Source organism: Nerophis lumbriciformis, linkage group LG22, assembly GCF_033978685.3.
Source record: "Nerophis lumbriciformis linkage group LG22, RoL_Nlum_v2.1, whole genome shotgun sequence".
NCBI classification, from domain to species: Eukaryota; Metazoa; Chordata; class Actinopteri; order Syngnathiformes; family Syngnathidae; genus Nerophis; species Nerophis lumbriciformis.
In genome coordinates, this window is record NC_084569.2 from 11732268 (window position 1) to 11748317 (window position 16050).

Consider the following 16050-nt stretch of genomic DNA (forward strand, 5'->3'; position numbering starts at 1 on the left):
ATTATTTATTTTTTTAAATATATATATAAATAGAATTATATATTCCGAGCGCGATGATGACACGTTTTATTTATATTTATATATATATTTATATATATATATATATATATATATATATATATATATATATATATATATATATATACACATACCTACATACATATATATACAGCCCGGTCCCCGGCCAAATTTTTTTTTTTAAAGTTTGGGGCCCCCTGATCTAAATTAAAAGCATGTATCTCCAAAGGTTTTCGGTTGTTGTTTTTTCGCTTAACTTGGAGATACACGCTTTCTTTTGCAGACTGACAACAATTGCAAAGGCAGCACTTTTCAAAATGTAATATAATGTACAGATGAAATACACCCTTTTCAAGTGTAGTACCTATTACAAAAAAAAAAAAGCACAAATATATATTTTTTGTGATTAAAACCAATATGTGCTTTTCATTGCATTGTAGCTCTGACTATACATAAAAATATTTTTCATTTTCAATATAATGTAGCATTATTTGTTTTGTTATCAAAGTGATCCCTCTCCTATTGCAATAGCGTTTAAAGATGACTTTTGTCTTTGTCAAGCCTGGTTACCAGTGCGTTAAAGACACTTTGTATGTTTCTACTTTCTAAAAAAATCTTGTATTTTTGTCTCTTTTTTGTTCTAGTCCAGCTTCTCAAATCTTCAGACCTCAGCCGCCATAGTCTGCTCTATCTCAAGGAGATTGGCTATGGCTGGTTCGGCAAGGTAAATCACGACTCTTTTTATCCCTGCCTCCTTTCTTCTTGGCATTTGACAGGATCGCTCTTCTGTGGCTAATTTTAGTCGTTTTTGTACAGTCGTGGTCAAAAGTTTACGTACACTTGTAAAGAACATAATGTCATGGCTGTCTTGAGTTTCCTATCATTTCTACAACTCTTATTTTTTTGTGATAAGAGTGATTGGAGTACATACTGAAAATGTGAGCAAATCTGCTGGGTCAAAAGTATACATACAGCAATGTTAATATTTGCTTACACGTCCCTTGGCAAGTTTCACTGCAATACGGCACTTTTGGTAGCCAAATTCTTCAGGAAAACCGAAAATCATCAGCCTTGGGCGCAGTTGGGTGTTCCAACAGGACAATGACCCCAAACACACGTCAAAAGTGATAAAGGAATGGCTAAATCAGGCTCGATTTAAGGTTTTAGAATGGCCTCCCCAAAGTCCTGACTTAACCATGTGGACAATGCTGAAGAAACAAGTCCATGTCAGAAAACCAACACATTTAGCTGAACTGCACCAATTTTGGTCAAAAATGCAACCAGAAGCTTGCCAGAAGCTTGTGGATGGCTACTTGGGGCGGTATAGCTCGGTTGGTAGAGTGGCCGTGCCGGCAACTTGAGGGTTCCAGGTTCGATCTCCGCTTTCGCCATCATAGTCACTGCCGTTGTGTCCTTGGGCAAGACACTTTACCCACCTGCTCCCAGTGCCACCCACACTGGTTTAAATGTAACTTAGATATTGGGTTTCACCATTGGCGTTGTTAGGCCTATTTTAGGGGGGCTCAAGCCCCCCTAAAATATTCTTAAGCCCCCCTAAATAATTTGGTGCTTTTTTGTTTGTTTTTACAAATACATGCCGACATTTTCATTATAAAGTGGCCCAAATATGAGTTTAAATAAATAATCATATAACTTGTTATTACTCACTCAGTTTCCCCTCACTTCGTAGCGTAAGGTAGAGAGCCCCTTTAGTGCGTCGGTATCCAATCCATTCCACTTGTTCATATAGAAAATGCCCACATCACTCAAATTCCAGTCCGCATTTTCTCTGCGACCTTGCTTGCGGTCCTGAAGGTGTACGAAGCACATTATCTTCCTTTACAATGAGTGAAGCTGCACAAAACCTTGTGTGTGCAATTGTAAATAATTTATTTTTTAAGTTTTGTGTTTCTTGTAGAATCTATATAAAGTAATATACATTAGCCTATTGTTAAAATAATGAAAAAAACATAATTAAATATATTTGTTTTATTGTATTGTTACATTAATATCTGTTGTATTATTATAGGATGGCTTGTTAAACATTTCATAGGATTTTCAGAGGAAAAACCAAGACATTTAATATAAAAGGTAAAATGAATAAATACATAAAAAGAAAAAGAAAAAAAATGGTTAAAAGCCATCGTCCCGGGGAGCATTTCATTTCGTCCCGTGCATTTTTTAAAAATAATAATAATAACAATTTTGTGCTCGTGCGTAACATTTGCTCGCATCCTGTGCATCTCCTGGGGGCTAAGCCCCCCCTGTCCTTAAAAGCTAGTGACGCCCCTGGGTTTCACTATGTAAAAGTGCTTTGAGTCATGAGAGCAAAGCGCTATATAAATATAATTCACTTCACTACCAAAAGCGCCTTATTGCAGTGAAACTTGCCAAGGGACATGTAACCAAATATTAACATTGCTGTATGTATACTTTTGACCCAGCAGATTTGCTCACATTTTCAGTAGACCCGTAATAAATTCATAAAAGAACCAAACTCCATGTTTTTGTGACCAACAAGTATGTGCTCCAATCACTATATCACAAAAAAATAAGAGTTGTAGAAATTATTGGAAACTCAAGACAGCCTTGACATTATGTTCATTACATGACCACGATTGTACGTAGAAAAACACAGGATTTACCAAATAAAACCGGCGACAAAACTATTCGGTAGGATTTTGCACGCAACCTGTGTGCCTACTTTATAGGTGCAGGGCTAAATTTGCTGTGTGCACCTGACAGGTGTTGCTGGGCGAGGTCAACGTGGGTCTCAGCACCACCCAGGTGGTGGTCAAAGAGCTGAAGGCCAGCGCCAGCGTGCAGGACCAGATGCAGTTCCTGGAGGAGGTCCAGCCTTTTCGGACATTACAGCACCCCGCCCTCTTGCAGTGCTTGGCCCAATGCTCAGAGGTCACGCCTTATCTGCTTGTCATGGAGTTTTGTCCGCTGGTAGGAGACTTTTAGCAACCTCTATCCCTTTCTAGGGGGCTGCAGTGACATTTTTATCTGGTTTTCCCTAAGGGTGACTTGAAAAGCTATCTCCGTGGGTGCCGGGTGACTGACTCAGAGACTCCCGACCCGCTCATCCTCCAGCGAATGGCATGCGACATCGCCTCGGGGCTTTTACACCTCCATAAGAACAACTTCATACACAGGTAATCACCCTTTCATTCTATTAGCAGCCTACAATTCCTCAGCATGCGCCAGTGCTGTCCTCTGCTGGTCGTTCTCTGCAACAACATCCTGGTGCTGCCAGAGTCGTCATCTCAAAACTCCAGCATCAGTGATTTTGTTGCCGGGGGCGACCCCGGACTCCTCCTCTTGAGCTTTCCCATCGTTCTGTGGCTGCCATGGCAACTGGTCAGAGGATGAAGTTTGTGGAGGAGGTGAGACAATACTAAGTGACTCAGTGGAACAGATTAGATTATCGTTTCCAGCGCCCATTTTTGGTTCAAGGTCAGATTTTATTGGGTCACAGATGCTACAAGTCTGATCACATTTATAATGCAAGTGATCCAAAAAATTCAAAAGGGATTTTGCCTTTACAGTGACCTGGCCCTACGAAACTGCCTGCTAACATCAGAAATGTCGGTTAAAATCGGAGACTACGGGCTTTCTCACAGTCTGTATAAGGTTTGACTTGTACTTTAGTATACTATTCGTCAAGGCTGGTTGTTACTGTACCTGATGAGCTGACTTTGTGTATTCAAACCTGCAGGAGGACTACTATTTTACACAAGACCAGATTTGGGTGCCCCTGCGTTGGATTGCCCCTGAGCTCATAGACGAAGTCCATGGAAACCTGCTGATTGTTAATCAGACTAAATCAAGCAACATATGGTATTTACATGGCTAAGCATGTTTTCTTCAGCCTCTAATGACAGCCTTCAATTCATTGCTCCCGTCTTTTTTAGGTCGTTGGGGGTAACCATGTGGGAGCTGTTTGAGTTCGGAGAGCAGCCATACAGACAGTACTCTGACAGACAGGTGCTGACATATGCCGTCAGAGAACAGCAGCTCAAACTGGCCAAACCGCAGATCCACTTACCTCTTGCTGAGCGCTGGTGAGAATATTCAGTCGTGTCGATATTTGTCATAGAAAGGTTGTCGTTAAACCATGTATGTCTGTCTCTAGGTATGAGGTAATGCAGTTCTGCTGGCTGCAACCAGAGCTAAGACCAAGTAGCGAGGAAGTTCCCCTCTTGCTAACATACCTCTGCGCTAAAAGCTCTAGTGAGGCTGAGGAAGATTTTGAAGAACGCTGGAATGCTTTGAGACCAAACTTGCTGGGAAGCCCCCCCCACACAGCCGCACCACTTGTCCTCACGCCAACACTTGCCGCGGCTGAGGCCCGCATCCAGACCCAAACTCAGGCGGCAGAGCTGGCCTCGTCTGCCTCATCGTCCTTCCCCCTGCTGAAGCACTTCTCCGACAGCTTCCACTCTGACACGGGAGACGACTTGTTGACCGTCACAGAGACCAGTCACGGTCTCAACTTTGAGTACAAATGGGAGCAAGGCAGAGCTGAGCATCCCTACTGCTCATCGTCCACTAGTGGACCGCTGTGCCAGGGGAACCCGCACTACCAGGATGTATACTATTCAAGTGATGCCAGTATATCAGGCGGCTGCAGGACTGAGTTGTCAAGCGTATCGCCATCCTACTATGAACCAGAGCATCCATGTGTGGTCCCTGTTTTAAGCGCCCTCAGCCCCTCTGTCAGCAGCGAGTATTACATCCGTATAGAAGAAACATCAGAATGTAACATTAACTTGGATGACAACACAGTAGACTGCAGTCCTGTACTGAGTGGCAACACAAGGTTGTCCCCTGAGAGTCAGACCCCCACGGCACAATCAAATGCTTATTGGTCAACTGCTGACAGCACCAAATCAACAGCCTATGACTCAGATTCAAGCCCCACTTTGCAGCTAACCATGGACCCCCTTATAAGACAGGCATACAGCAGCCCTGTAATGTTACGACAATCCCGTGCATGCACCTCTTCCTTTCTAGTTGACGCTGACTACAACGTTGACCACCCACACCATCTGTTTGAATATAATGTTGGCCACCCAGTGGAATGTTCAGAAAGTCAATCTAGTCTGACACAAGCAATGAGCAGCCCCAGCTTAGGTTTGTGTGACCCCTACCTTGAAGACAGAAGCGGCTCTATTAGTGCGGTGGGCTCCCTGCAAAAGACACTACCCATCGGTAACCACATTAGCATAGATATTGAGACAGGTGATGGCCTGCTAGTGGGCAGAGACATAAACGATGGTGCTTTCTTTGAGGAAGAAGCCACAAATTGGACTTCAAACCATTCTGCTAACAACAACATCCTGAGTTTCAGCAAAAGGAACACAAGTAGGATGGAAAACTATCTAGATCTTCAATATAACACAACAGAACTGTGGTGTTTAACCAAGGACACCACCAAAACCTTCCGCAGTTGCAAAACTTCTAAACTGGAGGCAGGAGAAGGGGAATCTGCTTGTACTTCTACTAGTAAACCCAAAGAATTAGGTTCATACATTCACCTGTGTCACCAAGATAAGCGGACCAGTCCAGAGCAAAACAACTTAGCCAGTTTAGAAAGTAATGATTGCATTGCCAACTCCAGTGCCAGTGGGAACAATAACAATCAGTTGATACTTAATGGAGAGAGACTCCATTCTGAGCCCAAGAAGATACCTGAGCCAAGTTATATACAGTCACCTAACTCCTTCAAAGAGTCTCGGACTGGCCGGATTGAAGTATTACCAGAGAAGAAGATGACTGGCATTTGGGAGGATGCTTCAACAGGAGTCCCTACTCTAAGAGACTTACGACTAAATTACGCTCCTTTAGAAAAAAACACGAGAGAGCTCGGGAGTGGAATTAGGACCAGGAATTCCACTTGTACTTTAGTGGAGCTTGGAGACTACAGCGAGGAGGATGATGACTTCACAGATATTACATCAGGCATATTCGCTGATTTTAACCTTGATTATGCAGAGATACAGGAGTACGAGTTGAGTCCAGTGAAGAATACAGAGAGAACTACTGACTCTGTGGACACCACAAACCTCTCTTCATCTGTGGCAAGCACCTCTGACCAAGCCTTCAGCCCAGACTCCTTCAGTACTCCTGCCCAGCCCAAATCCCTGGATAGCGGCTATGACACAGAAAACAACGGATCCCCGGAATTTATGTTTAAGGAGCTGTCTGATCCCCAAAGAGGTGAACTTGTTCTGCAAGTACATCAAGGTCTCACCAGTGCCTCAGAAGTCCAGTTAAAGCAAACGACTGATAAACACCCATACAGGGACTCGGCCTACTTTTCTGACTATGAAAACGACAAAAGTCCACGAGAGGATGACAGTAAATTCTTTTCAGGTCCAACTAAACTTGCAGAAAAACCGAGCTCTTACAAAGATGTTGATGCTACCAAAAGGGAGTTTAATATCACTGAGGACCTGAAACAAATTAAAAGTTGTGTTTTGGCTAAACCCTCTGACCTCCTTTCTACACCTGGGCTTTCCATGTTGTCACCGTTTCCTGCACAGATGGGTGGTTGCTTGACCAAAGAGTCTGCACCAGAGAATGATGACCTGGGGTTGGACACAGAGCACCAAGAAGAGCCTCGCTCAGAACTCAGCAATTCCACTGTGTCTGAATTGTCCTCCACTGTCCAAGAGGCCTCGGGTAACTATCAGGACGAGAGTAAGCGATCTGAAGACTGTGGCCAGACGCAAATTTCCTGCTCTGAATCCACTGTATCTGATTACAAAGATGACGATGAGACGAAAGAGAACACTGATCAAACCACAGTGGACGACGAACTCCCGGAATTCAATCATGTGGAAACATCGGAGGAAAGAATGGAAGGAGTCTGCATGAATGAGGAAGAATTTGAGGACATTGATGCCGAGGAATGCGACAGTTTATGTGAAGAGCCAACTGTCGCGGCCGAGCTGTCATCTTCTTCGTCAATGCTCGAGTTGTGCGGAGAAGCCGTGAGAGCACCCCTGGAGGAGGCAGAGGACGAGGATGACTCCGAGGACAGCGAGTCAGACGAAGAGTTGAGGACCTACAGCATCCAGGCGGAGGAAGACAGCGAGGGCAGTGACGAAGATTTGAGCATGGTGCCGGTGGTGGTGAGCGACAGCAGCAGGGCACGACACCTCCGCGGCCTCCTGAAGATGCCGACGCTTCTCACTCAGTCCTTCTGTGACAAACTGGAGAGAAAGAAAAAGGCAGTGTCCTTTTTTGACGACGTCACCGTGTTCCTCTTTGACCAAGTACGGCCTCAAAAACATGTTAGGGTCGGGCCTTGAAATAAGGTGCTTTATTCATTCATTGTTGCTGTGATCTCCAGGAGAGCCCGACCGGAGAACTTGTGGACTTCAACTTCTCAGATGAAGCGGAGTACAGCATGAAGGACCCACTGGATGAAAACACCTTTCAGCTTGAGACGCCCCTCTCAGCCTGTGAGACACAGTGTGACGCAGAGGAGAAAGACGATGCAGAGGAAGGTGAGAAGGGTCAAAATTGGATTCAGCTGTCAGTGGTGACACCCAATGACTGTTCATTTGCTTTCAGGTCACAAGTGGGAAGAAGATCTGGCATTTGAGAAACCTCCACCTGATTCCACGCCCGAGACCCAACCTACGCTCGCTTCACCCTCAAACAGTCCAGAGGTGGTGAAATCTGCAACAGTGGCAATGAACCGATTTATGGTCTCCAGATTCTCCATCACGCATGTCTCGGACACGGTCACAGCAACTGGTCAGTATCATCATTCCTCATAGGGAGCTTTGTAATTTGTGCACTGAGAGCCACACTTACTACCTTGATACTTTGTACTCTCAGGGAAAATATGTACACTTCCTTCCGTCCATTTTCTACCGCTTGTCATAGTATACATAAATGACATTAGATCAAAAAGCGCCTTGCCAAGAAATTATGACATTGGGACACCATTTCTTTTTACATGACTAGAATTCAAATTTGTGGTGCCCCTTTGTTGACCAACATGCTTTGGAAGACATGCTAGCATATATGCAATACAGATATCCTCAACGTTTGATGATCATTAAACTTTAAACGTCTTTGGAACAAATAGTTGCCAGGTCCTGCCGTACCCCTGCAAAGACATTTTTCTTGCTGGCAGCTGTTTTTCAACTATTCAACTTTTGAACCTACTCAGTGGCCTAGTGGTCAGAGTGTCCGCCCTGAGATCGGTAGGTTGTGAGTTCAAACCCCGGCCGAGTCATACCAAAGACAATAAAAATGGGACTCATTACCTCCCTGCTTGGCACTCAGCATCAAGGGTTGGAATTAGAGATAGGGTGAGAAGTTCAGTCACCCGAGAGAGACTCGGAGTAGAGCCGCTGCTCCTTCGCTTGGAAAGGAACCAGCTTAGGTGGTTCGGGCATCTCGTGTGGATGCCTCACGAGCGTCTCCCGAGGGATGTCCTCGTTGCACGTCCCATTGGTAGGAGACCCCGGGGTAGGCCAAGGACCAGATGGGGGGATTACATCTCCTCTCTGGCCTGGGAACGCTTCGGGATCCACCAGGAGGAAGTTGCTGATGTTGCTCTAGAGAAAGGAAGTCTGCTGGAGCTGTTGTGCCCACGACCCGATTCCGGATAAGCGGTTGAAGATGGATGGATGGATGTATATTGGGTCAAGGAGCGCTAAATTGCGCAACCCAATAGTTGGGTTTGGAATAAACCCGCATTGTAGTGAGCATAACTCAGCTTTTGTGTTAAATAAATTCAACCCAATAGTTGGGTTATGAATCAACCAACATTGAGTTAGCATAACCCAACTTTTGGGTTAAACAATTTAAACCAATAGTTTGGTTGGGAATAACCCAACATTAAGTTATCACAACTCAACTTTTTGGTTAAATTAACCCAAAAATGTTGAGTTAAAACAACTCAAATGAGGGGTTCGTCCTTTTCTGAACCAGCAGTTGGGTTAAAATTGGGTTATTTTTTTACCCAACATTTTTTTGTGTGTAGGAGGGGTGCACGTTTTGACACATTTTCACTTTTGTGCGTTCAAAAGTAGAATGCATACCAACAGCCCTCTAATTAGCAAGGTATTCAATCAGGGGCGTCTGTTATGGTTTACAGAGGGAGTTGTGACAGCACAATACCACGAGGGGGCAATATTGCTCTATGGTTTTTATTATTATATATAAATATATATATATATATATATATATATATATATATATATATATATATATATATTATTAAATATACTTAAACTAAGGAAATGGAGTGTGACAAAATCCAAGAGTGCGTATGGTGTAAGACTATGTGTAGGAATTAATTGCTGTGTGGTACCGTAATGATGAGTGAGGAAGCGGACAAATCCAAAAGGGCTTGGCAGGGAACCAAGGGCGGGAACTTACTGTTGTGTTTACAGAGGGGAGATGACGGCTCAGACACCAGGGGGCGGTAATGTTCAATGATTTATTATATATATCGTCAATAGGGATGTCCGATAATGGCTTTTTGCCGATATCCGATATTCCGATATTGTCCAACTCTTTAATTACCGATACCGATATCAACCGATATATACAGTCGTGGAATTAACACATTATTATGCCTAATTTGGACAACCAGGTATGGTGAAGATAAGGTACTTTAAAAAAATAAAAATAAAATAAAATAAGATAAATAAATTAAAACATTTTCTTGTATAAAAAAGTAAAACAATATAAAAACAGTTACATAGAAACTAGTAATTAATGAAAATTAGTCAAATTAACTGTTAAAGGTTAGTACTATTAGTGGACCAGCAGCACGCACAATCATGTGTGCTTACAGACTGTATCCCTTGCAGACTGTATTGATATATATTGATATATAATGTAGGAACCAGAATATTAATAACAGAAAGAAACAACCCTTTTGTGTGAATGAGTGTGAATGGGGGAGGGAGGTTTTTTTGGGTTGGTGCACTAATTGTAAGTGTATCTTGTGTTTTTTTATGTTGATTTAATTAAAAAAACAACAACAAAAAAACAAAACAAAAAAACAATACCGATAATTAAAAAACCGATACTTTCCGATATTACATTTTAACGCATTTATCGGCCGGCCGACATTATCGGACATCTCTAATCGTCAATATATATATGTATATATATATGGGTTGGTGCACTAATTGTAAGTGTATCTTGTGTTTTTTATGTTGATTTAATTAAAAAAACAACAACAAAAAAACAAAACAAAAAAACAATACCGATAATTAAAAAACCGATACCGATAATTTCCGATATTACATTTTAACGCATTTATCTGCCGGCCGACATTATCGGACATCTCTAATCGTCAATATATATATGTATATATATGGGTTGGTGCACTAATTGTAAGTGTATCTTGTGTTTTTTATGTTGATTTAATAAAAAAACAAACAAAAAAACAAACAAAAAAAACCCAATACGGATAATTAAAAAACCGATACCGATAATTTCCGATATTACATTTTAACGCATTTATCGGCCGGCCGACATTATCGGACATCTCTAATCGTCAATATATATATGTATATATATGGGTTGGTGCACTAATTGTAAGTGTATCTTGTGTTTTTTATGTTGATTTAATTAAAAAAAACAAACAAAAAAAAAAAACAATACCGATAATTAAAAAACCGATACCGATAATTTCCGATATTACATTTTAACGCATTTATCGGCCGGCCGACATTATCGGACATCTCTAATCGTCAATATATATATGTATATATATGGGTTGGTGCACTAATTGTAAGTGTATCTTGTGTTTTTTATGTTGATTTAATTAAAAAAACAAAAAAAACAATACCGATAATTAAAAAACCGATACCGATAATTACGTATTACCGATATAACCGATACCGATAATTACATATTACATTTTAACGCATTTATCGGCCGGCCGACATTATCGGACATCTCTAATCGTCAATATATATATGTATATATATAATAATAATAAACAATACAAACTGACTATACTTAAACTAAGGAACGGAGTGTGTGACCAAAATCCAAGAGTGTGTGTGGTGTTAAATTATGTGTGTGATTAACTGTTGTGTGTTACCGCAATGTTGGATGAGGAAGCAGACAAATCCAACGAGGGCTAGGCGAAAGGGATCCGTGATCCAAGTGAGGTCCGTGGGGAAGAGAGAGAGGCGACAAGGTCCGTGTCCAGGCGGGGGTCGAGGATCGAGGGAGGCAGTCGAGATCCAGGGCAAAAAATTTCGGCTCATTTTTTTATACTTCGCAAACTCAACCCGCGGGCCGGATAAAACTTGTACGTTTGACACCCCTGTGTTAAATTGTTCTTGGAAGTCACGTGACTGCTTATTTACCCACAACAGGGACCGGCGACGACAACCCCAAAGACTGACGGACAACAGAAGCCGAAATCTAACGAATCAGCGTTACCACGTCCGCGATGTTTTCCAGGAGGACTGCTGGTGGTGACCCTTAAAGAGACAGTGCCTGGTGGTGATTTGCACACTTTTATTTTTGTCATTTGCTGCTGATTATAAAATGGACCTCAGTATCTCCACGCCCAACAACCAACCCTGTTCAATTCCAATTAAGATCCTACACTTTTATTTGGCTGCTTCACATTGTTTTAAAAAAAAGACTGTTAGCTCTTATTTTGGTAGCCGGACAATTGAGACTTTATTTTTTAAACAGGTAATGAGGTGATGGACGGGGGGATAAAAGCACTTTTTGCTGTGAAAAAAAAATCACGCCGCATCTTTTATTTGTAGACACGACGAAGGAAAATTGTCTACTTTTATGTGTGTGTTTTGCATTGTAAGGACATCGGGGGGGAAAAAAAGAAAAAAGTTTGTCATGAATATTTTCTATATCTGCGTATTGTCGTTGCATCATTCTATGGACATTGTGTTGAACGTGACGTCACATGTTGTTAAATAACGACCATGTAGCGGGTAGCTTGACTTGAATTACTACTGCTGTCGGGATGCAATTCAAGGTGCAAAATCCCCCCCCCCTCGTTTTGCCAAAGAGACGTTGAAAAAAGAAAGACAAAGTGGCAATTTTTGGTGTTTTCCGTGCACCAGTAGTAACCGACCAGTATCATGGCACCAGCACCAGTAGTAAACTTTGTTGTCATTTCTCTCTGTTGTACTCCTTCCCAAAACAATACACTTCACTTCACTTTCTCTCAAGCTTTTTCTGTCATTTCTTGCTACCTTCCAGTCTAAAATAAGGATCATTGATAATTGCATGGAGATATAAACTTTGTAAAAAAAAAAAAAAAAGAAGGTTACCATACGAAAATACTGTTGTACGGTTAAAAAAAAAAGTATTAGTAATATTAAGAACACAAAATGTGATTTTAAGTAGGACATTTTAAATAAACTCCTTTATTTAAATAAGGTACATTAAAAGCCTTTTTTTTCTTTAAAGGGGAACTGCACTTTTTTAGGCAAAATTGCAAAAAAAAATAAGTGCAGTTCCCCTTTAGTTTAAAGGTTATTTCTTCACACCTTTGGACCTAAAAAGAAAAACCGTGATAAAATATTACGACACAATTGCAACAATACACTTGCAACAATTGCAACAATACACTTCACTTCACTTTCTCTCAAGCTTTTTCTGTCATTTCTTGCTCCCTTCCAGTCTAAAATAAGGATCATTGATAATTGCATGGAGATATAAACTTTGTAAAAAAAAAAAGAAAAAAAAGAAGAAAAAAAAAGAAGGTTACCATACGAAAATACTGTTGTACGGTTAAAAAAAAAAAATTATTAGTAATATTAAGAACACAAAATGTGATTTTAAGTAGGAAGTTTTAAATAAACTACTTTATTTAAATAAGGTACATTAAAAGCCTTTTTTTTTTTAAAGGGGAACTGCACTTTTTTAGGCAAAATTGCAAAAAAAATAAGTGCAGTTCCCCTTTAGTTTAAAGGTTATTTCTTCACACCTTTGGACCTAAAAAAAAAAAAACGTAATAAAATATTACGACACAATTGCAACAATACACTTGCAACAATACACTTCACTTCACTTTCTCTCGAGCTTTTTCTGTCATTTCTTGCTCCCTTCCAGTCTAAAATAAGGATCATTGATAATTGCATGGAGATATAAACTTTGTAAAAAAAAAAAAAAGAAAAAAAAAAAAAAAAAGGTTACCATACGAAAATACTGTTGTACGGTTAAAAAAAAAGTATTAGTAATATTAAGAACACAAAATGTGATTTTCAGTAGGAAGTTTTAAATAAATTCCTATATTTAAATAAGGTACATTAAAAGCCTTTTTTTTTTAAAGGGGAACTGCACTTTTTTTAGGCAAAATTGCAAAAAAAATAAGTGCAGTTCCCCTTTAGTTTAAAGGTTATTTCTTCACACCTTTGGACCTAAAAAGAAAAACCGTGATAAAATATTACGACACAATTGCAACAATACACTTCACTTCACTTTCTCTCAAGCTTTTTCTGTCATTTCTTGCTACCTTCCAGTCCAAAATAAGGATCATTGATAATTGCATGGAGATATAAACTTTGTAAAAAAAAAAGAAAAAAAAAAAGAAGAAAAAAAAGAAGGTTACCATACGAAAATACTGTTGTACGGTTAAAAAAAAAGTATTAGTAATACTAAGAACACAAAATGTGATTTTAAGTAGGACATTTTAAATAAACTCCTTTATTTAAATAAGGTACATTAAAAGCCTTTTTTTTTTAAAGGGGAACTGCACTTTTTTAGGCAAAATTGCAAAAAAAAAAATAAGTGCAGTTCCCCTTTAGTTTAAAGGTTATTTCTTCACACCTTTGGACCTAAAAAGAAAAACCGTGATAAAATATTACGACACAATTGCAACAATACACTTGCAACAATTGCAACAATACACTTCACTTTCTCTCAAGCTTTTTCTGTCATTTCTTGCTCCCTTCCAGTCCAAAATAAGGATCATTGATAATTGCATGGAGATATAAACTTTGCAAAAAAAATAAAAAAAATAAGTAAGAAGGTTACCATACGAAAATACTGTTGTACGGTTAAAAAAAAAGTATTAGTAATATTAAGAACACAAAATGTGATTTTAAGTAGGACGTTTTAAATAAACTCCTTTATTTAAATAAGGTACATTAAAAGCCTTTTTTTTTAAAGGGGAACTGCACTTTTTTAGGCAAAATTGCAAAAAAAAAAAAAAAGTGCAGTTCCCCTTTAGTTTAAAGGTTATTTCTTCACACCTTTGGACCTAAAAAACCAAAAACGTAATAAAATATTACGACACAATTGCAACAATACACTTGCAACAATTGCAACAATAGACTTCACTTCACTTTCTCTCAAGCTTTTTCTGTCATTTCTTGCTACCTTCCAGTCTAAAATAAGGATGATTGATAATTGCATGGAGATATAAACGTTGTAAAAAAAAGAAAAAAAAGAAGGTTACCATACGAAAATATTGTTGTACGGTTAAAAAAAAAGTATTAGTAATATTAAGAACACAAAATAATAATAATAATAATAATAATAATAATAATAATAAAAAAAAAAAAAAAAACAATTTAAAAAAAAAAAGAACACAAAATGTGATTTTAAGTAGGAAGTTTTAAATAAACTCCTTTATTTAAATAAGGTACATTAAAAGCCAAACAGGACAAAAGACAAATTTTTTTTAAAGGGGAACTAGACTTTTTTTTAGGCAAAATTGCAAAAAAAAAAAAAGTGCAGTTCCCCTTTAGTCCAAAGGTTATTTCTTCAAATTTTAGGACCTAAAAAAAAAAAAATTAATAAAATATTACGACACAATTGCAGGAAGAAGCTTTGCGTCCACCGAGATTTATTTTGGACAAGATAACTTACGCTCCTTCTGTACACAACAGGTATATAACACAAACAGACAAAAAAAAAAAAAAAAAAATGAAGAAAGTGCCAGCTATATAAAAAGTAGAAAACAAGAAAAGCAATCATTAAAGGCATGATAAAAAAAAAAAAGCCTACAGCATATCAACTACTGCTATTTTTAATCTGAAAAACCCTGCCAGCGCCATCTAACTCTTACTTGGACCAGCGTATAATACTGAGGAAGGCTCATAATAACACTGCGCCTTATCTGATATAAGCTACCGCTACCTCGAAGCTAATAATTATGATGACCATAAAAGAATTCCGTTGTGATTTTACATCAATTAAAGAAAATGAAAAGACTGCAAAAAAAAAAAAAAAAAAAGTTGAAGCAAAAAGAATAAAAGGGGCTAATATTTGACATTCAACCCTGTATGGACACACATGGGAGTGGAAGGCACGATTCCCACACATTGAAAAATTTAACTACCACCGGATCATAAACTTACGGCCTTTTCTAATAATGCTGCTCATTAACGTCAATAATAATAATAACAAACAAAAAAAAAAGACATGTACAGTGTGTAACGCGTGTGAGGAATAGATGATGTTGTTGCTATGGTAACAAGTATTAGCCTGCATCTTTCTAAGCTGATTGAGGCTGCATTCACACTTGTGGTTCAGGGCAAAAAATATACCATAATTGATGCACACTTTTATTATATTTGTCACGTGCACGGGTTTGATATGTAGGGTATTTTTTTTTAAACTATAGAGCGTACCAATATTTAAGCCACACCCACCAAATTTGAATTTTTTTTTTTTTTACATATGCACCAGACTATACCGGTACGAAATATTTTGTGAATGTTTATTTACATACCTTAATTGTTTCCAAACGATGCCTGTAACACGGCAGTAAAACGGCCGATCAAACAAAACAGAAGTCATGGTCATGGACGCACAAGCTGCGAAACTACAGACTAAATAAAACTCCATGGTGACGTTTTGGTGAATCTCCGAAAACAATACAAAAAGGAATATCCATTGTAAGTTAATAATACTAACACAGACACTTGATTACATAAATCACTCCTACAGACATCACACATGGGACGGTTTATCAAGAATGAATTGTTTTAGTTATATTGTAAAGCTTTATAAACGTAGCTTTAAAAAAAAAAAAAAAAAAAAATTTGC

At 39.1% G+C, this 16050-nt stretch overlaps 1 protein-coding gene across 2 annotated transcripts in view; it reads left to right on the forward strand.

Annotated features, from left to right (window-relative positions):
* The window catches only part of LOC133615560 (serine/threonine-protein kinase LMTK1-like), a 70918-nt gene extending 58601 nt beyond the window's left edge, over positions 1–12317 (forward strand). The window contains exons 4-13 of one of the 2 annotated variants that reach the window (XM_061974240.1): positions 663–742; positions 2764–2970; positions 3043–3176; positions 3570–3654; positions 3740–3861; positions 3936–4085; positions 4157–7304; positions 7382–7538; positions 7606–7791; positions 11394–12317. In XM_061974240.1, coding sequence (XP_061830224.1) covers positions 663–742; positions 2764–2970; positions 3043–3176; positions 3570–3654; positions 3740–3861; positions 3936–4085; positions 4157–7304; positions 7382–7538; positions 7606–7791; positions 11394–11422 — 4298 coding nt within the window. In that variant the 3' untranslated portion in view covers positions 11423–12317. Of the gene's footprint in view, positions 1–662; positions 743–2763; positions 2971–3042; positions 3177–3349; positions 3408–3569; positions 3655–3739; positions 3862–3935; positions 4086–4156; positions 7305–7381; positions 7539–7605; positions 7792–11393 lie in introns of those variants that run through there. The other variant, XM_061974239.1, reaches the window with a different exon arrangement.
* The last annotated feature ends 3733 nt before the right edge of the window (positions 12318–16050 follow it).